Source organism: Melospiza georgiana, chromosome 1, assembly GCF_028018845.1.
Source record: "Melospiza georgiana isolate bMelGeo1 chromosome 1, bMelGeo1.pri, whole genome shotgun sequence".
In the NCBI taxonomy this organism is placed as follows: Eukaryota; Metazoa; Chordata; class Aves; order Passeriformes; family Passerellidae; genus Melospiza; species Melospiza georgiana.
In genome coordinates, this window is record NC_080430.1 from 47902730 (window position 1) to 47925821 (window position 23092).

Sequence of the window (23092 nt, forward strand, 5' to 3'; positions counted from 1 at the left end):
TTATTAAAAAGATTTGCACACATCAAACTCCTGGGGTTTTTTTTGTAGTGGTATGAAAAAAAGAAGTCAGTGGGATAAGTGTTTGGAACATCGTGAATCCACATTTAAAGAAATTATGAATTCTGTTAATAGGAAATAAATAATATTAAACAGTTACCTTAATGATATCTGAGAATCCCTTGAGTTTGTGGACAACTAGGTATCTACTGGACTATGGATAATGTGGGATTTATTTTTCTCTTTATTCAGCAACAAAATAGAGATCCAACAGTTTTAAATTGCATCTTTCCAGAAAGGGTCTTATTTCCATCACATTTATAAATATAGTGCTTTTACCTCAAAATAAAAATCTCTCTAAAATGAGATATGAAAGTTGCTTCTATTCCAGACACACAACAGAAAAATGCTGTAATTAGTAGCTATTTGGAAGTCAATAGTAAGCAGATGGACAGAGCAGCAGGAGCACAATATCCATCACTAGACATACTAGTGTTTTCAACATGAGCTTTCTGCAAAAAACGTCTACCTCAAAAAAACCCTAGTACTACTTCTGCTTTCCTAGGCTTTATAAAGTGCATGTCTACTGCATTACACTTCACTTTTAGCATCCAGATTTTCAGGTTAAAGGGTTGAACATTCAGCTCAATTCTTGCTGAAACTCTTCAAAGAAAAATCTGGCAAACCCAAGAAAGCCAAAATAAAGTTGACTTGACCCCTTCTTAGAGATGTGTCATTCTCTTTGCGTAAGACACCTGGGACTTCCCCTATATAGGGAAGAGTGGTGGTTTTTTAGGTGTTTTCTTTCTTTGATTGTTTGTTTCAGCTGAAGAAATAGCATGTCCAAGAGTCAGTTTTCAAAGATGTTTCCAGCTCATAATGGGTGTTTCCCACACCGAGTAATGCCTCCATGTGCTCCTTCTGGGAAGAACCTACTCTGAGAGGGATGCTAAGTGTTTATGTGACTGGCTCCCAGGTAAAGCTTTGGAAATAGCACTGGAAAACATGAGTGCCCCCTCTGATGTCTAGCATGCCAGAGGACTTGATGTGGGAAAAGTGAATGATGCAACTTGATGCATCCATGCAAGAAGAGACATATAACAGCAGCATGGCCCCCTGCATAACCCCAGATTACACTGGGGGTAATGACCCTTACAGGGCAAAGCTAAGAGGAGGGTAAATTCCTAATTAGACCAGGAAATTCAAAAACCAGTGTATAGCATCTTCAAGTCAACGGCATGGACATACAAATTCCAAAGCTGTTCAGCCCAAATCTTATCTTGTCACCCCTGTGCCGAATATCCAGCTACCCAGACAACATCCTGAGTGAATTTCTCATTCACACTCTCTTTTCTTTCCATACTTATCATAGGATCTCCTTTGCAAGGTAGACTATGCAAAGCAAAATCAGGGAAAACAACCATTCTGCAGAGCCTTTCAATGAAATACTAGGCATCTCTCCTAAAAAATTATTTCCTCACCTAATTAGCTTTAAAACTGGAATTTACAGATGCCACTGATGTGGTGCTGATTAGCAGATGGGCCCACAGCATTGTTACCAAGTGTAAATTTTACTCTACACCTGTAGATGTAAACACTTGCAAATGTAAACACACAAAAGGATAAATATAAATAAATATGTGAAATATAGAAAGCATATAAAATGAATATGTAAAAATATAGAAAAATATTAAAGTAATAAAATAATACACAGAATAAATCTAAATTAATAGGCACAAAACTTTTTTCTGTACCCATGATAAAAAATCTGCGCAGGGCAGGGGTAAGGAAGTGCTATAAGAAATTCCATGTGGAGGTTTGAGGTTCTATTGAAATGAAAATTAAAGCTTTGAACATGCTCTAGTATTGACTGTGGATAGAACCATTTGACAAACTAATATTTTTTTGTGCCTTATCAAAGAAATTTTTGCAGAATCAAAGCCAAGTGTCTTGAGTTAAACAGTACAAAGGAACAGCAGGTACACAAAGATGCCTTTTCCTCTCTTCTCCAAGGCCTAACTTCAAATTCTTGCTGTGGTCCCAGATTAAAGATGTTTCCTGTAAGATTAGGCCATAGACTCTCTGCACTCTCTCTGGTCACAAAACCATCTCTGGATGTGCTTCAAAATTCTCCTTGTGGGAAGCCTTGCACTGAAAAATCATTGAAGTCAGTTAATTTGTTAACTAAGCCTAGAGATGAAGAATATTTTCCAGTGGCTTTTAATACAACACAAGAGACAGCAATATTGCACCTTCACAACCCCAAGGCAGTTAAATTGCTGCTGTTGACGTCCTCCACAGAGAAAGCAAGACACAAAGGACAAGGAAAAGGAAGAGGCAGTGACAAAGTCAGAATTAGTTCAGAAATGGTATTGCCAGTGCTTCTGTGCTCAGGTGACAGCTCTTGTGCTCATGGTGAGCTCCAAATTAAATAACCTTTTACTTTTGCTAGAGTTTAATCACAGATAATAGGTTTTATACAACTGAGATCTCTGTATGTCTGCATTAATATTTAATTGATGTATTTTTGCCAGGTTGGTAGGAAAGCTTGGAAAATAGTCCTAGAAAAAAACATGTTTTGTTTCCTATCCCAAACCTCACATAATTTTTTTGGGCCTTACACAGAGTACACCAATTCCCTCCCCATGCAAGTTGCTCTGCACTCATCAGACAATAACAAAGAACCTCCAAAACTCACTTTTGTTATCTGCACTCCAGCTCCCAACCTTGAAGCTTGTGCCTTGGCATTCTATTAGCAGACCTTGACCCATCCAGCTGGTGGATCAGCAAACTTCAAGCAAGAGAAATTCTTTCTAAATCTTCATTTACAATGATAATAAAATGCTGACATAGTCTAAAACTGGTCTTGTCTACATGGCTTTAATGCCAGCCTTACTGTCAGAATCATCCTTGCCATCAGTATTATGATCATCTTTATTAGATGAGATAATCTCAATTATCATTAGTGGTAATTTATTATGTTCCTCATCAGCTCTGTCATCAGTGTCATTCGTCTAATTGTTGTTCATAAGCATTTAACAAAGAAAAACAATGGCTAATCTGCAACATTTAAATCAGCTCTGGGAGCAAAAGTGGAAAAAAACCCATGAAACTCTCAGGCCTCCCACAGCACAACAACTAAGTCTGGGAAAAGCATTGTTCTCCAGGAAATGTCTGTAACCTTATTCTACAGCCACCAGTGGATGTGTAGAAGGTTTTCATCAGGAAGGGTGGGCATGATGATCTATCTGCTACCCCTGTTGCAACAGACTCTTGGGCAGAGAAGGACAAGGTACAATCCTCCCTGGCTAGAGACTGATAGGATAGGAAACAACAGTGAAGGTCAGGAACATACCTGCACATTTATCTCCATCCCATAATTACAGTTTGCTGGAAGGATTTTTTCCTCTCAATTATTTCATTACATGCCAGTGAACTGCAACAGGCTCAGTATAGTTCACAGTCAGGTGCATTTTGTTTTCGAAAATAGGAAATGCTGGGATAACCACCCAAGGATAGACATCAGTGTGACAGGGATATTTTATGGTCACAGGAACTCTTCCCTTAAGGACAAATCTATTATAAATACTTGGATGACCCTCAAACACCTGCGAATGCATTTGTTCAACAATCCTCAAAACCAGAACACTGGAGTTATGAGACCTATTTCACATATGCCACAGGATGAGGGAAAACAATCCAGGGCACGTCATTTCAAAGCCAGATTCCTAAAGCAGAAATTCCCTGGCTGTCAGCAGGGTCACCTCTGCAAACACCCTCTCAGCAAGGAGCCATCCCAAGCAGGCTGCTAATGGCAGGTCTGATCCCACAGACAGCACGGGTCTCCTTGAGCTGCAGGCACGTGCGTGGAAAGCCAGATGTCCTGGTTTGTGTGTCTGGCACGGCACCGGGACGCTGCAGCCAAACTCTTCCCTGACCCAATTGCACAGATGCCGGAGGGGCGGCAGCAGCACGGGGCTGTGCTTTTTTATCTTCACAGGAGCAGATGCCAGAGGGGACTGATACACGTGAGACCATAACTACAAATTCCAGTGCAGTGAAGCATTTTGCACTTGTTTCCCCTTGGCAACCCGCAGCACAGCAGAGAGAGCAAATGGCAATCAGTGGTTTTGGCAAGCTGAGCGTGGTTCCTCACCGCTGACATCTGTGTGACGGTCATCCACTCGGGAGGGATGTGGAAGTGAGCGCCGGCCGAGTCTCCCAGGAGCACGACCCCTCTGGAGTCTGCACCTGATGGATGCATTTTGTTAGTCACATGGGCAGGAAGGGCAAGCTGAAACCCAGCTTGGAGAGTGCTTAAAGAGGAGCAGCAGTAGCAGCTGATGGAGTCACAGGGTGACTGGCTACACCACCCTTCACGTGGCTTAAATGTTCAGACACTGCAATAGGATTTCACTCCATCTGCAGCAGAAACCGTCTAACAGGCATTTGCCGACAACCCTAGGGAAACAACTGGGGACTGGGCATGAAAAACAGGGGGAGGTCTTGCTAATCAGAAAAGAATCCTGGCTGTAAATTGTGTGTTATTTCAGCAGAGGTTCTGCTGTGCAGACAGTGTTTATTTTTGCTATCCATAGATTATGCATTAAAAAGTACTTAAACATTTAGGGAAATCGGATTACTCAGAAAATTGCTCAAAGCTCCTTATAACAGAACTGGGTGGCGGATGTGCTACTCATATGAGTATTTCTGCTAGAACAATCTGTCTGGTTTATAATTAATGTCACTTAACATTTGTAGATTAGCCTTTCATCTAAAAATGTTGAGGAGTCTTGCCAGGCAATGGTTCATCCCCAGGATACTGATTTCAGTGTGAGGTGAGGTGAGTGGCAACTGCAGTTACTGTTGGTTTGTGAGGCTTTTATTTGTGCAGTGTGGGCACACAGGCACCCACCCACATCATGGTCAGCGAGATCAGCTGATGCCATCACTTCACCCCTTTAAGGCCTTATCTGGAAAAAAATGTATGCATTTATGGCAAGAGGTAAAACTGGACAAATGCAAACGTTAAGCTGCTTCCCTAAATCTCAAAGCCTCTCTCTGGGTTAGTCTACAGGCACCAGAGAAGATGCAGAGCTGACATCTCAGTTTGCTGCTGTCCCCATTCCATGTATTCAATTTCATTACTGAGCTGACTTTTTAGAAGAAATTACCAGCAGCCTGTGTTTTACAATTTTCATCTTTACCCATCCTCAAGATTAAAAAAACTCAATAATTTTGCATTTCTTATGATGTTGTAAAGCCTATTGTCTTTCCCTAGCTTTGTGAATGTGCAAATATTGAAACATTTATAAAATCAATACATAAGACACATGGTTTATTGTATTGACTCTAATGATTTACCTTTGCAGAACTTCTCCTCATAGGGAATTCCATCTTTTGGATCCACACCCTGTTGGAGAAGAGAAAGTGTAGATAAGTGTACCTGTCTAGCACCTGAAGAATGTCAGTGCAAAACAGGGGCTGGGAATTTAGTTATTCTTGCATGTTTGCCTGCAGGAGGCATTGCATCATAATAATGATGCAGTGACATTATTTTAATGAGTATATGTACATTTTAATTAATCATATAGGCTATAATTTAAATAATCATAAGCATCAATAAACAAACTGAATATCAGCTAATAAAAACAGTATAAATAAAAAAGGAACACTTCTAAACTAAATCAAAGACTAAAGAGGACAAAAGAGAAGCAGCAATTAGGAAGGTACAACTTCATTTACTTACCCATATGCCATTGCAGTTAGAGTCACTTTTTGCATCCCAGTTATCAGGACTAAAACGGAGAAACAAAAGGATAAGAAATGTCATAAAAAAGAATTGGGAAATCAGATCTCCAGTGCCATTTTCCACCAAAATTAAAAAGGAATTAGAAATTTCTTTCTGCATGGAAGGGTGGGTTTTTTTCCCCTTTGGATCTAGGAGAGGCAATTTTTCATAGCAAAATGCAAACGCAAATTCAATATTAATTTAAAGTTAATACTGGAAGTTGCTGAATGAAACTTATCCTTTTAGTCAGTGTCAGGGTTTCCCTCCCCATCTCTGGTCTGTCTGACCAATTGTAGCTGCAGGTGCTTTAGAGAAAGGAAAGAAATGTGTGCACCACCCCTGCAAATGCATCCCATCCTGGTCGTGATCATCCCCTCTTGTCTCCCTCACAGCGAAATCAAGCAACAAGCAGTGATGGGCTTGTCTAAGAGTATGGTCACAACAAAATCTGGAGCCCATTTTTCTCGAAGCCACAGTTAATAGGAAGCCTTTAAGGTAATTAAACTCTTTACCGCCTGCCGGGGTACACGGTTGTGTTTTTGTCGTTGCAGTCTCTGCCTCGCCAGTGATAGCCCCTCAGCGTCTAAAGGCCAGGAGAAACACACACACACGACAGCCATTATTGCTCTTGCACTTTTAATTTGAAATATCTAAAATGAGACTCTAACTCAAGGTGTAGGAATAAAACCCAGTAAACAGGTTGTATTCCAGAGTCCCTTTGCTAAGCTTTAATAAGTGACACCTGGCATGCTTTAGTGCAGAAATAAGACAAGTTGGCAATTTATTTTTTGTTTAATATGACTTTACTTCACCTCTTATTAATTCAGTAAACAACTACTCAGCAGCAGAGCAATTTGCTTCTGCAGGGAGCACAGCTTTATGTGTGCATTTCCCCAGGTGGCACACATGAATGATTGCTTTTTCATCCAGGAAAAAACTCAACATTTTATCATAAAAAAACCTTCCATTCATTTTATTCCTATTCCTATTTTCACATGAATGGATAAGGCTTTGCAGAAAGTAGGAGGAATCCCAGAGACATCCTCATTATCAAGGGATTATTGTACCAAAGGAAAAGCTTTGCTTACTGGGAAGGTGCTAAATTTATCTCCATCAAAATCTTCAAAAGGCAGTTTATTTCTTAGAACACTGTAAAAAACAAAAACAACCCCCATAGTGTTAACATATGGAAGGGAATCTATTAAGAAAGTAAAAAACACAGTGAAGTGTACAGAACAGATAATAACTGGCATGATATTCACTGCTCTATATTCAGTTGTGCCTCTGTGCTTGTACTTCAGCAAAGTGATCCTGCCCAAAAGAGCAAATCCTGAATTTCAATGTCCACTGACTGAGCTCTGGAGGTGAGGCTGATGGACTCCTGTATGGCTTCAATGTCAAACCTGCAGTCTCTAAAACAAACTAGGACAACAAATCTGTGGTAAAATTTAGAGAGGGGGGTTGGTTGGTTGGTTGGTTGGGGTTTTTTTGTTATTTTTTTCTTCTTTTTTTAGCTTACAGAAAAAGGAAAGTAAAAAACCAAAAATGATGAGGGAGACAGAGTGCATGAGGGAGAGATCAGAAAATCTGAGTTGAATATATGCAATCCAACATATGATATAAAATTTCATTCCCTTCAATGGTCTGAACTCACAGGCTCAAACTCAGCTTATGTATCCTGACTAATGTTTCAAAAGACACTTGCAAAATTTTTCATGTCAATCAACCCATTACAAATAAACTCCGGATATTTGCAGTTTCAGTTAAATGATCACAAACAGGAGAGCAAGTTAGTCTTGGCAGTTGAATCAGTCAAATATACAGTTGATAATCCTGATTTATTCTTAGACCTGCTTGAGTATTCCTCCAAGTCATTGGAGTACATCGACAAATGCAATTTACGAGCAATTGCCCAGCTCATGTCCCTGGCCTTTCTTAGAAACTGGCTCAAAGTCAGCACTGTCATGAGTTGTTTTTCCTGGATGCCATCCACCTGACTTTCTTAAACACCTTGGGATTGTTCTATGCTTCACAACTGACATTAAATTTGGGTTCCTCACAGAGTTATGCAGGTGCTGGTGGCCTTCCTGCACTGAGCCATGGGTACCACAACTGGGTGAGCAAATTAAGTGAAGAAGTTTCTTGGGCTCAGAAAATCTCAGGAGAAGGGTGGCTTCCTGTTGGAGATGTCACATCTGTGAGAGTGTCACATATTTGAGCTCTGGGACATGCTAAAATTGAGCAAATGGTTTAAGCATTGAAACAACCACAAGGATCCCTGTGAAGAATATTACTTACCTGAACTCTGTGCAGGCTCCTTCTGTACTACCTAGACAGTGATTTTATAAAGGAAACCCACACAAGTAAATAAAGGAAGCTTTGCTAGCTAATGATGACTTTTGAAAGGAGCAAATTTACCGTGTTCTGTTTCTGTTCAAGGACTGAAAATGTATACTTACAATTTAATCTTCTCGCAGAGGTTAGCCAGAAGAGGAAATGCACACACACTTGAGAACCCCATGAAGCTTTTCTGGAGAGGAAGAAAAATAAAAGTAGATGGATGCATTAATTCACAGGTGGTGTAGCTCGGGATATTCAGTGTCAGTAAATTACAGAGCTAAACCATGTATTTTCTGCCTAGAAACATCCAAAACCTCCAATGATGCCAATAAGGATGCAACATGCCAGAGGATTTAGATCTGACACAGCAGTCAAGGATTAAGGCTGAGCATTTTACAAACCAAGTATTCTTGCTTTCAAAGACCTGTAAAACTTGAAAAGAAAAAGTTCTGGTCTTCTCTCTGTCTTCTCTCATGTAACCAGTTTCTGTTTTATTCTTTGTAAAAATTGCTGTTCTCATGTTTGGTAAATGTGGTGACACCTGACACGGTGCAAAACTAGTGAAAGCCGCACACTTGGAGCCATGAGTCTGGTTTTTACATGCCAAAGGCCAGGGACAACTCCAAGAAGAGGAGAAATGAGAGGATCCGGACTGTGCATAGAATACCCTTGATTTTTTTGAATGAGATTTTTTTACCTGGAAATCTAGATTTTATCTTGGCCAAACCTGTAAGTTGTAAAAGACAGATGCTGCTAGAAAAACCCCTTTAAAATTAGTAGCCCATATCCAGGGGCCAATCCAGTTTAAGTTCCAGGTAGCCAGGAAGCTTCAGAAGCTGAAAGTGACCTTTCTAATGATTTGTGTTGCATGGGAATTAATCCCACAAGCACACTGCTCATGTGGCTTCACTGTAAGTTCAGCTGGTCTTGAAAAACCGAGGGTGCTCAAGTGGTCTCTAAATGCAGAGGGCGAATTGGTGCCCAGCCCAGTTCTCTGCATTCACTGAGACTACATTTACCATGTAAATATGAAGCAGATGAGCAGATGGGCATACTCATAACTTTATGCAAAGAAGGGTAATTGTTTATACAGACACAGCACTTGAAAGCTCTGTCCTTGGACCAACTGCCTTCTGTTACATACTTTATATACACAGAAAAAAAAGAGTAAGGTAGTCCTCAACCTGATGATATTACAACCCATGCCCATCATGAAACAGAAGGTAAAGCTTGGATGCAGCAGGCTTGGAGGTCAGTGGAAGGTTATTACACACCACATGGGTCTATCACACCCCCAGTGTACACAGTTCTGAGTGACAAAGGAGAAATTTGAGGCAGCACAGCAAGGCAGCGAGGCCAAGGAGCATAGGGCATCGCCTTGCAGCTCCAGGGAAGGTGTTTGCTTGGACAGGTAACAAGAGGCTATGGAAATAAGGGCGTCATGCTGCCCAGAGCAGGAGGTCAGGCACAGAAATACACCACAGCCAGGATCTCAGGGTGGAGAGAAGAACTGGGCTCATGGAGAGGAGACAGAGGTAGTACAAAGGTTGCAGCCAACATTTATGCTGGTGGCTGAAGTGACCATGCAGCAAGGTGAAGAGGAAAAAGAGTGGTACCTTTCTCAGGTACCACTGAAAAGGAGGAGGAAGAGGAGGAGAGATCTGCAGAGGAGTAGGAGCTGTAACGGTGCACTTCCTGAAGAAGGCAAAAGTGAAATCAAGGAGAAAAGAAAAAGGAAGGTCAAGGAGACAAGAAACCTGAAAAACAGCCACCAATTAACTTTCTTCATTTCTGTCAACACACTCAAATGACAAAGCTTTAGTCACACCAGCTTGGAGGGGGTTGAGGTACTGGTGGAGTGAAAGGAGAAACTAGAACACAATCACAGAAGAAATGGGGAAAAAGCCAAAAGCAGCCAAGGAAGTAGGGCCTTTCTTTAGGCTGAAAGGCCAACTTGGTCCCACTGCTGCACCTCCAGTTGCCCTCTGTGTTGAAGGTATTGGCTGCCTTAGGGCTGAGTCCTGCAGCGTGGCTGGGACACAGGCCTCCTTTTAGCTCTGAGTGTATGGTCATGTGGGCAGAGAGCATGAAATGAAGGGTGCACAGACAGGATGCCAGCTTTTCTCAAAGAGATTTGCAAACTTATGTACACTTCCTGGAAAGAGGAAAGAAATCACTTCCCCCCTCCTTCATGCAGGACTAATCCTGCCAACAGAAGCACCAGAGACTCTTTAAGCCTTCCATCAGGCTAAGATTTGCAGGGTCTTCATCTGAGCTGTCAGCTTTTCACTTCAGCCTAAGCCACGGTATGCAAAGCCTTTGAAGTTAAGGCACCTGGAGTCAAAACTGCACCAGAAAGACAAACTACAGGGCTTGCAAAAAATAAGTACATAAGTAAAACCTCCTTTTATTCTGCTCACAGGCTGTGCTGAAAGTTTACCCTTTGCTATAAACAGAATAAAATCTTTCCTGTCTTTTTCTCAGCTAGTCTTTTGAAAATTCTTGCTGACTGGCTCTCTGTTGATTTCAAAGGAAGATTATCCTGCAGTGCCGAAGACTGCTCAGCTTTGGTGGGAGTGGATGCATGATGATAACCTGGCAATGCTGTGGCTGAGGACCAGCTGCAGCAGCATTCCAAAGCCTGCACAGCCTTTGTATTCCCACAGCAGGTGGGACAGTGAGATCTGGAGGTAGTGCTCTAGCTCTGCTTGGAATTGTGCAGGAGAGTGGCTCATCTGATCTTTGAGGCTGTCTTGGGCTACTCTCAAAAGGCAAGGAATACAGGTATAAAAAAGGAGGGAATCTTTGTGTGAACTAAGGGCACTATTGGGTCCTTCCCAGCAGAGACAGGCTACAATTGCAGCATTAGCTGTTGACAGAAGATGGGAAACATGCCCCTGTGTAACCTGGGTGAGTGGGCAGGAGCTCAGCTCATGTCCTTCTCTGCCTGTCAGCTCGCTTTGGGCTCCCTCCATGGCTTCCCACTTGTCCCACTGCCAGGCTGTGACTTGCAGGGACCTCGTAGTCATGACAGGACTGTACAAATGGTGCCTGCTCTCCTGAAATGCCACAACTCTAATCACCATTCTTTCATTGCTATTGCTCAAAGATGCCCCTTAGTATCTTCTCCACCCACAAGAAGAGTTAATGCTAGAGGTGCTCACAGTGATTGATGACACTAATATCCTATTCATTGCCTGTTAACATTCCCTAATGACATTTCTGTAATTATTTTAATTGGTTTTACTAAAAAGAATAACAATGAGCCCCTAATGCTTTTTGGTGTTTGGTTTAAGTCAGTGCCTTACAGATGGCTCACTCCTTTTAACGAATGGAGACATTTATTTAAATTTTTTGGTGTTTAGCTGCTTTCACTGCATCTCTACATCTGCTGATTACCTTTTCTTTTTTCCAAACTCATAATGATCCTAAGAAATTCCAAGTAAATGTGAAATCCTGGGATCCAGATGGATTTCCTGTTCTCATTACAACAGCCATCATCACATCTCTTTTTTTGTGCACAGTCACACACATCTGCCATACCAAGATGGGGACAGTTAACTTGCAAGAATTTCTTCAGAAGGCTTTCCCCAAACATACAATGAAGCAAAAGCAACAAAAAGAGCAGACATGGGAAGAATTAACAGATCTAATTTGACTTTTTTGGTCTAGCATGAGCCAGAGCATAAGAGTCCAGATGGATGTTTTTCTTTCTTCACTGATGTTTATGCAGGGATGTCCTACCACAGCTGGGATGTTTCTGGTTCCTCACCCACACACTGGGCCAGGTAATCTTCTCCCCAGGCAGTGAGAGCTCCTCAGCTCTCACTAAGGTGTATCTGCCTGTGCAGGTAGGATCATGATTAGGGAGCCTTGAGACTGTGCAGGTGATTTCCTTACTCTTTCATCACCTGCTGCTGCTCTGGGATACATGGTTTATGCAAGCATGATTCACACTGTGCTCCCTCCTAGAGATTCTCTTTTGTGTTTCTTACTGCATTGTTTTTCTGGATCTGAAAATAACTTCAGTCTGGGTGAATGGGAAATTGCAAGCTGAAGTAATGCCTCTAGAAATGTTATTTTCTATTTTCCAGGTTGAAAATAAGTTTCAGCCAGGGCCATTACAGGAAAACTGCAGGTGAGGCCCCAGCAAGCATACGATATGTGTTTTAATTTGAACTGACCTTGCATTGTGCAGGAGGTTTGGAAATACATTGATACCCAACTGTGACCTTTCTGCTTCCAGTCTGTTTGTCCTTCCTGCTGGCAAATGGGCAGCTAGGAGCAGAAAGGGGCCCAGGGCCAATGGAGACTGAGAGAGGTATCGGGGCATTGAGCAGTTTTGAGGATATGTGAGAGTAAAGGCAAAACAGGAGAGCCTATTGCACCCAAAGATTGATGCCAACCATGCTACCCTGCCCAGGACAGCCTGAAGGGATGTGGCATGCCCATCCCAAGGAAGTGGGATGTGGCTGGCCATGTGAGGGACTCAGCCCAATATGCAAGGGTACAGCACATGCAAGGAAGCAGAGGAATTGTGTCCCACAGGGCAGCACTGCCCTGCCAGCCCCTCTCCAGCCCCGTGCCAGCTCAGAGAGGACCTGCTTGACTCAGAGCATCTTGTTACAGGTGTTAACATGGGGACTTGCTCCAGGGAGAGAAGAATAAAAATTTCATGCAATTTGAGCAGAAATTTCAGGCCATCAGTAGCACAGCACTGAAAAGGAAGGGAAATGAGTAAGAGATCCTGCTGGTTGCTGTTCTGCGGGAGCTGAGGCCGGTCTCTCCAGTGCTTTGTTTATTTCCCTGGCTTGGTAATTTGGCAACTGCCCAAAGGCTAATTAGGCACCTCAATTTTCACTTTTGTGACTAGCATCACAGTAAGGATTCAGGAATAAGCAATATAAATAATTTCTTCACAAACACTTAAAGCATTTCCTCTGCATTAAATGACTTAACTGGAAGCAAACTCAAGGGCTGAACTGACTCACCTAAGTGAACCTAGCAGAATAACAGCTGCTACTCTTCTCTGCTACCCTTTAGAGATCCTCTACAAATCTGAGAACTGTTGGAGGCAGAAAGATTTCAAATCCTATTTTTCAAATTTTAGAGGCAAAGGCAGCAACTCATAAATACAGGAAAAACACCAGAATTTGCATTCAGTCTATTGCTTGAGTTTCAGACAGCCCCAAAGCACAGTTGCTCTGCTCTGAGGCAAGGGGTCAGTTCATGAGGCACCCACTTACATACAGCTGCAAGGTAGCTGCATTTTTCATTATTTTTTTATGCTCTCCCCATCCTTTCATATTTTTCCTTTATTTCTCCCTCTCCTTCTTCCAGTGTCACCTGATAGAGCAGATCCTGTATCAAGTAGGAGTGAGTCAGCATCCAATTCAATGCTAATCAGGAGGATTCACAGTCAGACAAAACAAACAAGGACTCACTCCTGATAAAATGCCAGTACAGAGTAAAACACCTTAATGCCATCGATTTCTTACCAAGTCCTTGGAAGTCTTCATAATTCTTTTTGCTTTTCTTATTGCAACACTCAGTCCCACCTAGGAGAGCAAGAACAAAATGAAAAACAACCAGATCAGCCTCACAGTATCCTACCAACTTTCCCCACCATTTCCTACCATTTTTTTCTATTTTAATATCAGTCACAGCACAGAAATGATGCATGAGTCCACAAACTCCTCATCAGTTACTTTTTATTGGACTAACAATCAATTATCCAGTCACCTTCTATGAAACTCCAGTAGCAAGAGTTCATTTATTTTGCTCCAGGGCATCATTTATTTCCCAAGGAAAAGTCCAGATCAGCTGAAGAGCTAAAATTCATATCCTGACTGCACTGCGTGAGCTGCAGAGGACATACTTCTCTAGCAACTCCTCCTGAAGGAAAACTCATCCATTAAAAGGCTTAAAAGAGCGTTACTCATGTAACATCAGTCTGACTTGCTGTGGGAGGGTACAGAGGAAACATTTGCTCCTGCATGGATAAGGGTTATACTCAGCTGAGGCTCATCCCGGCAGGGGAACATGGAGTGCAGGAAGGTACAAAGCAGGGAACAGAGTTTGGAAGGAAGACCCCCTGCTTAGGATCCAGGAAGGTTAGCTTTTTATTCTGGAAATACCTGCCCTTCCTGGAGAGCAAGTTCTTGCTGACAGTGGCAAGATAGTTTTTCTGGTGGGTCCATGCCAATTTGTGCTGAAGAGGCATTTTGGGATACCCCCACATTTTGGGTACTTATACCTACATAGAAAGAATGAGTAGGAGAACCATTCCAAGAAAAGGTCTTGGAGAGGCATCAGATTAGCCATCATAAGGCCATGGCTTACAAATAAGTCAGCTACTAGTGATAGACAAATAAATCCTGAAATTCCTTTGCACACAAGCTCTTTGGAGGAGCAGAGGAAGTTTTGTGCAAGGGGCACCATCCATGAGTGTGAGTGACAGCCAGGACAGCTCTGCCGGCAGCAGGAGGACACGTGTGCCATGTCTGGTGCAGCAAGGCAAAATGCACCCTGATGGCTGCTTGCCATGGCCAGCAACTGCCAAAACGCTGCCTTTGTCCTTCGTCCTGCTCTCCAAGCTTTCCTCAAGGCTCTGCCGTTGCTAAACCCTCAACAAATACATCTTTGCACCCCGTGTGGTCCACAGCCCTGGGTGCTGCCTGCAGAATTGTTGAGGCATGGGCAATAAGTAGCTGCTGTTTCTGCACTGTGCCATTAAATGTTGACCTGGCCTTAAGAAATTTGTCTTGTATCACAGCACAGAAAGATCACACTGCTTCTCCTGCCACAAGGACTCTTCCTAGTCATGGAGGTGAGGGGATGCTCATGCCATCCAAAATATTTAACAACTGCTTAACAACTCCGATGAACAGCACTTTCTAAGTTCAGACATATCTTTCCATAAGAAAGGAAGTTCTCACAACTCCAATTTAGGAAAAAAAAAAAAAGAGAAGAGACAGTCAGAAGAGTCTGGGAGGGTAAGGCAACACCAGTGTGCTCCCCCCTGCTGCTCCATTTTCAATTCAGGACAGTATTCTTTTATCTCAGTGATGACAATGCCCACATATTGTGCTGCATTTATTAGGCCACCTTTGAAAACAGCCATATCTGTGAGATATGATATGTGACATAACTAAGTGATGGCCTCTGTCCTCCTCCTCAGCATTCAGCATGATGAAGGCTGAAAGCACTGCCTGTTAGCTCCCTTTCAGCAGGAATAATTACTTATGTTCTGCAGGCTTTGAGAATTGGCAAAAAACCGCCAACTTTAAAATAAAAAAGGAGATAAAAATCACTTATTTTTGAAAATGTTTCAAATGGAAAAAAAAAATCCAGAATATCACAAACACATTAACACCTGGTTTCTGCTCAAAACTGTTAGTGGGGACAAACTGTTCTGTCTGAAAATGACCTATCAGTCCCTCCTACAGCCCAGCCTAAGGACATTACTGCAAGCTAAAATCAACTGGGTCTGAGGGCTCTGAGGTAAAGTCAGCATAAGTTTATATTCATTTGGAGAGAGCTACAGGAACTCAGCAAGGGGGGAAAATAGGGATGCTTCAGCAAATGCTGTTATTACAGCATTTGGAAAAAAAAGAAAATGTCCCTCATGTGATGGCACCTTACTGAACAGCAGCATGCCAGATTAGAATATTAAAGCAGACTTAATTTGTATTTAAAGTAATCATTGCCAGCATTTTTGTGCTGGGGATAAAATTTAGCATGTCATTATAATTGATTTAGGCAGTGATCAAAGCAAATTAATTAACCGTGATATTCAAGGGTCAAAAATTTATGGTGAACAACACAAAGGGATACGGACGAATAAGCATAAGCAGCAAGGAGCACAGACTTCTAAGCTGCTGGGTTTTAATATATGTGTCCCATTAATATATGTAGTTAATATATGTTTAATTCATGGTGTCTATAGTCTTCTAAAAATCAGGGTATGTCACAAATAGATGAGGGAAGTTAGCAATGAGCCAAGACATTGTTTTCTAGTTTTTTCCCCCTGGGCAACTGCTGTCCCCAAAACCAATCATGCATCTTACGTTTGCCATAGTTATGTTGTACAATACCAGCTGCTGTCATTTCTGCAATAAAATTACTTGAGAGGCAGATGTGAAAAATGGCTTGAAATTGAGTATAATAGTAGGAAAATTCCCAGAGATGTAGGACTTATCAATCCTTTTCTCCTGGGCAGGGTAGGAGAGACCTTTCTTGCTCACAGCAGCAGCACACGAGAAATGCATGCTACAGAAAGCTACAGCAATATTGCTCTCAGAAAGCAGAAAACAAGGGAGGAAAAGGTTGGAATGACCTTGTGTGTAGAAAATGCTCTCCCTGAAGCACTAAAGTTGACACCTTCTCTCACTTCACAAGCTCCTTCAGCCAAGACTCCAGGCTGGACTGTGGAAGACTGGCAGCAGAAACACCCACTGGGAAGAAAACGCTCCTGGTTTCATGGCTCACCTGTAATCCCTGGCTGACAACAAGCCTGCCACTGAAGGCCATACCACCTGTACAACCTCCCCTGCTGCACCTTGGCTAGCAAGGAGCCTCCTCTCTTTCCCATGGCGTGAGAGCACCACCAAGGACGGCGTTCCCTAGGCCTCCGCAGCTGATGGATGAGTCCTGGGGAGCAGCCAGCACCATCCACCCCAACTGGAGCAGCCCTGCCACCCTGTGTGCACAAGATATCCAGCCATGGATGGGGCCAAGGGCACGGTGTCACTGGGATTTAATTCACTGCCTTCTTCCAGTGCTCTCCACAGAGACCACGCGTTCCCAGTAATGATTACTTTTTTGGCAAACAGATGTATTTCTCATCATAAACAAATGCGCGAACCAGCTCTAATTCTCTCTCATTTATCATCCTTGTTAGCCAGCTTTCTCCCAGGAGACCAGATATTTACAAAACACTCCAAGTTTCCCTTCTAACTAATTTTCATCATCCTTTAACCAAGAGTAGCAAGATAGCAAAATTCTGCAAAGCTTGTCAAATAGCACAGCTAGAATTGTTCATGAGCAACGCTTCCTTGTCCTCACACTTTTGTCTGCCACCTTCCCACCCCAAATATCTCTGTGCCTGCTTGTTTTCTAGGGTCCTGAGCTTCTACATTGGCATGGCACAGCTGCATGCACCACCTTGCAAACCCCATGCCACTCTACTTCATTTGGTGGAATGTTGGGATTGTATGATTTGGCTTTTTGGGGTTGTTTGCGTTTTCATTTGGGGTAGGGTTTATTTTATTTTCTTCCAGTGAGGAAGATCAGAGGAAATGAAGAGAAACAAGTGAAAGAGGAGGAACTAGCACTCAAACTGTGCCTTCTGCTATTACCTGTCTATAGCTAGTTTCTTCAGGGCTCAGTTCTGGCTGCAGGAGAAGCTCACATTTCAGTGGATTTTACCTGTTTCCAAGAACAAAGGCTAAAAGGAAGGCATCTAGCTCCACAAGACCTAGCCTACCTCCAAGATGCTGTTTGTTTTACTGCTTGTGGTCTCAAAAGCAGGAAACAGGTCCCAGTCACGAGGTTTACTTTGTACTGGCAGCCTGCTCCTAATCAGGAATGCAGAAGCACTCCCATCCTGGAGTTTGGTTCTGTCTCACCTCCAAGGAGGAAGCTCACATTTTTACTGAGAAAGATGAATGAGAGATAGCAGCAGAAGTATTTTCATTTTACTAAACCCCAAAGGGTTTCTTTTTTCCACCCAGAATTAGCTGTCTGGCTCCTACTTTGCCAAACAGCATGCTGACCACAGTAATACCCATGAGGGATGTGGCTTTGTAGAAAGTCAGTGAAAGACCTGATAGAGGGTACACAAACCAGCCTAAGTGCTTGTGGCAGTGATGCTTATTCTGGCAAGATAAAATTATAAGAGCATAAATATGTATATTTTTTCTGATGAAAAAGGACTTCCACCAAAATCCTATTGGATGGAGTTTAAGATAAAATATGCAGCCAAAAGGTCTCTGAAAATGTGGAGCATAAAAGTGATGGGAAACAGAAGAGGCACCCTGAAAGGCAGAAAGATGGAGTACAAACTTTCAACACAGACTGTTTTAGTGATTGCTAGAGCACGACCACAGTGCTGAAGTCAAGCCATTATTCTGGCCCCAACAAATCAATTAAAGAATTGTCATTTAACCAAACAGGCCAGCTGGCTTAAAACAATCTAGAGACAAGCTGAGAATAATCTCCTGCAAACCTGTTTGTTCCCAGGGCCAGAAAGGAATCTTGGTAGGCACTACATAAAATTTTTCACTCTATTTCAGGCTTTTTCATTCACTAGAGGAACTACCCTATATTACACAAACTACTGCAGAAAGTCCTCCAGCATGTGAGGTGATAAACATTTTTGGCTAAAACATCATCCAGTCATCCTGAACCAGCTATCTTGGATGCCTATACTACTGTAAGTCTTTTGGAGTGGTGCTGCAGCTCATATTAGAATATCTGTTGTGGATGTGGATTAAACTACAAAGCGCGTTACAAAAATCTACAAAACATTTTACAGCAGCTTCCGACACCGTCCATTTTTCAGCCACCTTTAGTAACCCTTCACTTCTGATGTACCCCATTTGTCTCTTTACTTGAAGAAGGCCCCAGTGTTGCCACCCTCATGCTAAAGGGCAGAGGAGAACCTTTGCTCTGCCCTACAAGCCACGGGTGGCAAGAAGGGGCTCACAGCACCCATTACAAGGGACACCTGGTTGCACAGTCATGCTGGGGATCCAGGAGCTGTAAGGGCCCCTTCCAATCTTCCCCACCAGCATCAGAGGTCTGCTCCTGAAACTGCTTCCCAGCAGAGCAGCCCACCTTGCCCAAGCCCCAGCAACAGGGGGCTGCCCTTGCCCAGGCTGGATGCCCTTCTCCTCCAGCTCCCTGCTGAGAACACTGAGCTCCATGCAAGCAGAGTGATATTTTTTATTCATAATTAGAGCAAAGTCTTCCAGAATAATCACAGAGTGCTAATAGCTCCAGGCAGCTTGGCAAAAAAAAATTAATAATTTGGGCTAATTTGTCAGAGACCAGGGAAGTACGTAAAATGATGCACGTATCATTTACACAGATTGCAGTGTCTCCCTTATGTAGACAGTTTGAAAGGCCTCTGAAGCAGGGGCTCTTCCTTCCTCAAAATACAAAGCCTCACTAAAGCAACACTGCAGAAACAGAAGAAAATAAACTAATGATGGAAAAATCATGTTGATATTTTCCACTTTCCAATTTATTTAGAGGTAATTAAAGCCTGAGTATTATGCTGCCATCCAAGGACGAGTAACGCTATTTCTTTCACTCCCTTTGCCAGTACAAATATGATACTAATTCTGGGAAAATGGGCATCCAAAAGTCTAAATGAATAAGTGAAGTACCTGAAAATCAATAGAGTTGAACAGAACAGTCATTAGTATTAAAGTCTTGTTCAAACACTCAGCAGGAGACTGCGCCAACATTTGCAGACTCATAAAACTGAAGTGATCAATCAAATTACAAACTAAAGAAGCAAATGTGAGGCAAACTGCATTTTATGCACCTGTGTCTCTGATTGTATATTAATTTTTTTCACCCATAATTCATCTTTACTCAGTCTGACTAGTCACAGAGTTACTGTGGGCAATTTATCAACCACTTGAGCATGAATTCCAAGCACTGCTCTTCTCCTCCCATCTCCTCATGCTCTCTCGGGGCACAAGGAGAGGCAAAAAGAAGGGCACAGTCAGTGTAAAAAAAATTGGTTTTTTGGTAGAGTTCCCTTATTCCTGTTGAGAAACAAATACCGTGGCAGAAAGGGGTTTAACTATCACTTGGAAGGGAAAAGGATTTGCTTGAGCTGCTTACTCAGAGGGACAGTCTCAAGCCCATGCAAAAAAGAGTCCAAAATTTGTTTAAAAAAAATAAACCAAAGCCCCACCACATTCAGCTGCTTTCCTTGTGGACAGTGCACTCACTGAAGTGGTTGCTGGAGGTGGAAGGAGAAAACACCCTGGTCCTACCCCTGTTCTGGGAGATGGGTAAGAGCTCACAAAGATGTGACATCAACCCCATGAGTGGCATCCTTTCCCCTCTGTCTGATTAGCCTAGCATTTCAACACAGGTGTTTTAATTTCTTCACAGAAGCCACTTTGATTTATACAGCCATCTCTCCAGGCCCCATAGCCTAACTCACTGTGCAGCCGTGGTGAGCCCATCCCTCTCTTTCACTGCAGTTCATTGCCTGCATCCTCTTTCACTTCAAGAGGCACCTTGCACTTCTGACCCTCAACTCAGAATGGGGGATTTCTGATGGCACCTGTTTGATGAAGTTTGGGCAATATTCTGGGTGGGTTGACTTAGTGTGGGCCATCTCTGCTGTTTGCACTCATCTTCTTTCACGTCTGTGTGGTAGCACACCCATAAATCTCTATGTTCACATATTGTGGAGCATAGACTCACACCTGCTATAAACCAAATATTACTGTCATTCTTGGAAGGTAAGTGTTTCCCCAGACCTTAATATTGGCAGAACTAAATCCATCTTGGAGGTGAACTGCAGATCATTGAAGCCCATAAAAAGATTGCTTGATTTCAGGGACTGCTGGACTAGACCCTGTGTGAAACACCTCATGCAGTTAGAAATTCAACCAGATGAAGGGAAAAAGATTTCCAAAAATAGGTGCTGAAACGAATGGCTTGCTTTTCAGCACCACCAAACAACCCCCATCACTCACAGGTTTGAGTGTGACTGGAGGTGTGTGATGGCTGGGATGGAAAAAATTACTCACAACCAAAAAATATTCCAAAACAAACAGCACATGTTTAGACACCTATGCAGATATGTACATGTGCAAGTATAGAAAAGGTCTGGGACATGCAATCAAGGATGTGCAAATGTTGTAGCAAGTAACTGTACATCAAAGAAGTGGTGGTAATTAAATATGATTTCAGCCTGTGGCAAAAGATAATGCACATTAGCTTAAACCTCTTGCACTGCAGACTAATCCAAGTCAAACAGCCCACACAGGCTGTCACAGCAGATCAGGCAATGTGGGGATCACTTGTTGTGCTGTGGTAATGTGGTGGCACAGATGAACCTCAGCTGAGTATCTGCTTTGGGTTATTGTATTGTTTAAGAATAAAGTCCCTACTCTTCCTCTCTGATCCAGACTGGTACAGGAGAATTTAGCCCTGTGACTCCCACGCACCCTCACCCCAGTGGATGATGGTCCACACAGCTAATGTGTGTTATGCACCTTTTGTTCAAACAGATGTTTTTTAGGAATGTCCATGCTCTAAATATTTATTTCCTAGGCAATGCATATGCAGTGGAAGCCTTCAAACTGCTCAATTCCAGCTTAACAGACACCCCACAATCAGTAGTTTTAAGAAAAGTTGGAAACCAACTCACCTTTGGAGGAGAGTAGAGATGACAAAGCGGTTGTCCTGGATCCTGTTTACACAGCCTCAAGGAATGGCAAACCACATCGGCATTCATTTCCTTGTCTATGCTAAATGAAATGGTGCATAAACAAAGACTATTATGTTTTTCTGGGCTCTTGAAAGTGGAAGCTATTTCCATGGGAAGCTAAATCTTCCCAACACACCACACAATAATCTCAGCTCACTTCACCGTGGCCCATAACCGCTGCTCAGTACAGTGCTGCGTTCTAATGATTTTCTGCCACAACATCCTACTCAGCATTTAAAACTGGAACCCAGGATGATGGAAAAGGACTGTGCTGTACACGCAGCACCTGAATCAAATGCATTATAACTATTCTAGTTTTTTAATCAATCATAAGCCTGACAAAGATTTAAAGGTTAAAGTTAATGCATATGCAATTTGGCACATATGAAGGTTCAATCATTAACTCAACAACATAACCAGAAATCCTCCAAAGATCCTTAACCTTTAATCACCAAGCACGAGTGCTAGGACTGTTTCTTCCTTTTTGGGACACACCTCTGGGCTAATTAGGAATTAAATTAAAATGTTTGATTACAGCATTTCTTAGTCCTGTAAGCACTTTGCAGTCCCTTGGTTAGTTTTAAAAACAAAAATAAAAGCCCTAGGGAAGAAGGTCTAGTAAAAGCTCTGTTAATTAAACTAAGAACTTTCAAAGAGGAATAAAATGACCTACATTTTATTTTTTTAATCACTTAGATTAAATAGTAGGCTTCCCCAAGAGTGCATATCAAGGTCGGGGCTGAGAGCATGTAGGGGCTGACAACTAGAAAGCCTGATTAAAGGCAGAACAGAAGGCAAGAGCCAGGCAACAACTATGTGATTTTATAGAACCTGTCTCACACACACGGGTTATTCAAATTCCTCCCTCAGCCAAATGAGCTGAATTTCAAAAGATAATTATGTCAGGTGGGCCTGATCTGAGATTTAAATGGAATATCAAAATGGTTACCAGTGGCAGCCTGTGTTTATTCACTCAGGAATAGCTGTGCCAAATGCCAAACCAGAATCACTGTGAAGCATCTCTGCTTTAAAAATAATGTGAATTTAGGAGTGAAATCCCTCCACTTCAATCTGACAGCACATCTGTACATGTCAAGTACAAACTAAGCAAAAATCTAAGAGGACACAGCAATACTTACAGTTCAGCTATGTGTGGTCCATAAAGTTCAGCAAGCACATAACAGAAACCTTGCAGTTTTTCTAGAAAACACAATTTAAAGGTTTTTTTTTTTGAAAGTAATTGAACATGGTAAAACTGGTTTTGTAGCAGTCAAAATACAGAAACAGTTGGTTCATTGAGGTGAATGCTGGTTTACCTTAGGGGAAGGCATGTGAATCTCTGACCTCAGTGCAGCACCAGAGAATGGGAAAATCTGCATTTCTAATCTTACCTAAAATCCTTCTACCTTTAGGTAAGTTGCATGATAAAGACTAAAAAGGATAACTAGCTTTTGGTAATTTTTCTGAGCATGGCATAATGGAAAAGTCAAAAGAAATTG

At 42.3% G+C, this 23092-nt stretch overlaps 1 protein-coding gene across 2 annotated transcripts in view; it reads right to left on the reverse strand.

The window, feature by feature from the left end:
* AOAH (acyloxyacyl hydrolase) overlaps positions 1 to 23092 on the reverse strand; it is a 73837-nt gene that overhangs the window by 32246 nt on the left and 18499 nt on the right. For both annotated transcript variants that reach the window (XM_058024818.1, XM_058024826.1), the window contains 9 exons: positions 22733 to 22793; positions 21534 to 21633; positions 13627 to 13686; positions 8248 to 8318; positions 6877 to 6937; positions 6301 to 6371; positions 5747 to 5795; positions 5362 to 5410; positions 4154 to 4248 (listed from right to left, as the gene is read on the reverse strand). In XM_058024818.1, the coding sequence (XP_057880801.1) occupies positions 4154 to 4248; positions 5362 to 5410; positions 5747 to 5795; positions 6301 to 6371; positions 6877 to 6937; positions 8248 to 8318; positions 13627 to 13686; positions 21534 to 21633; positions 22733 to 22793 (617 nt within the window). The remainder of the gene's footprint in view (positions 1 to 4153; positions 4249 to 5361; positions 5411 to 5746; positions 5796 to 6300; positions 6372 to 6876; positions 6938 to 8247; positions 8319 to 13626; positions 13687 to 21533; positions 21634 to 22732; positions 22794 to 23092) is intronic.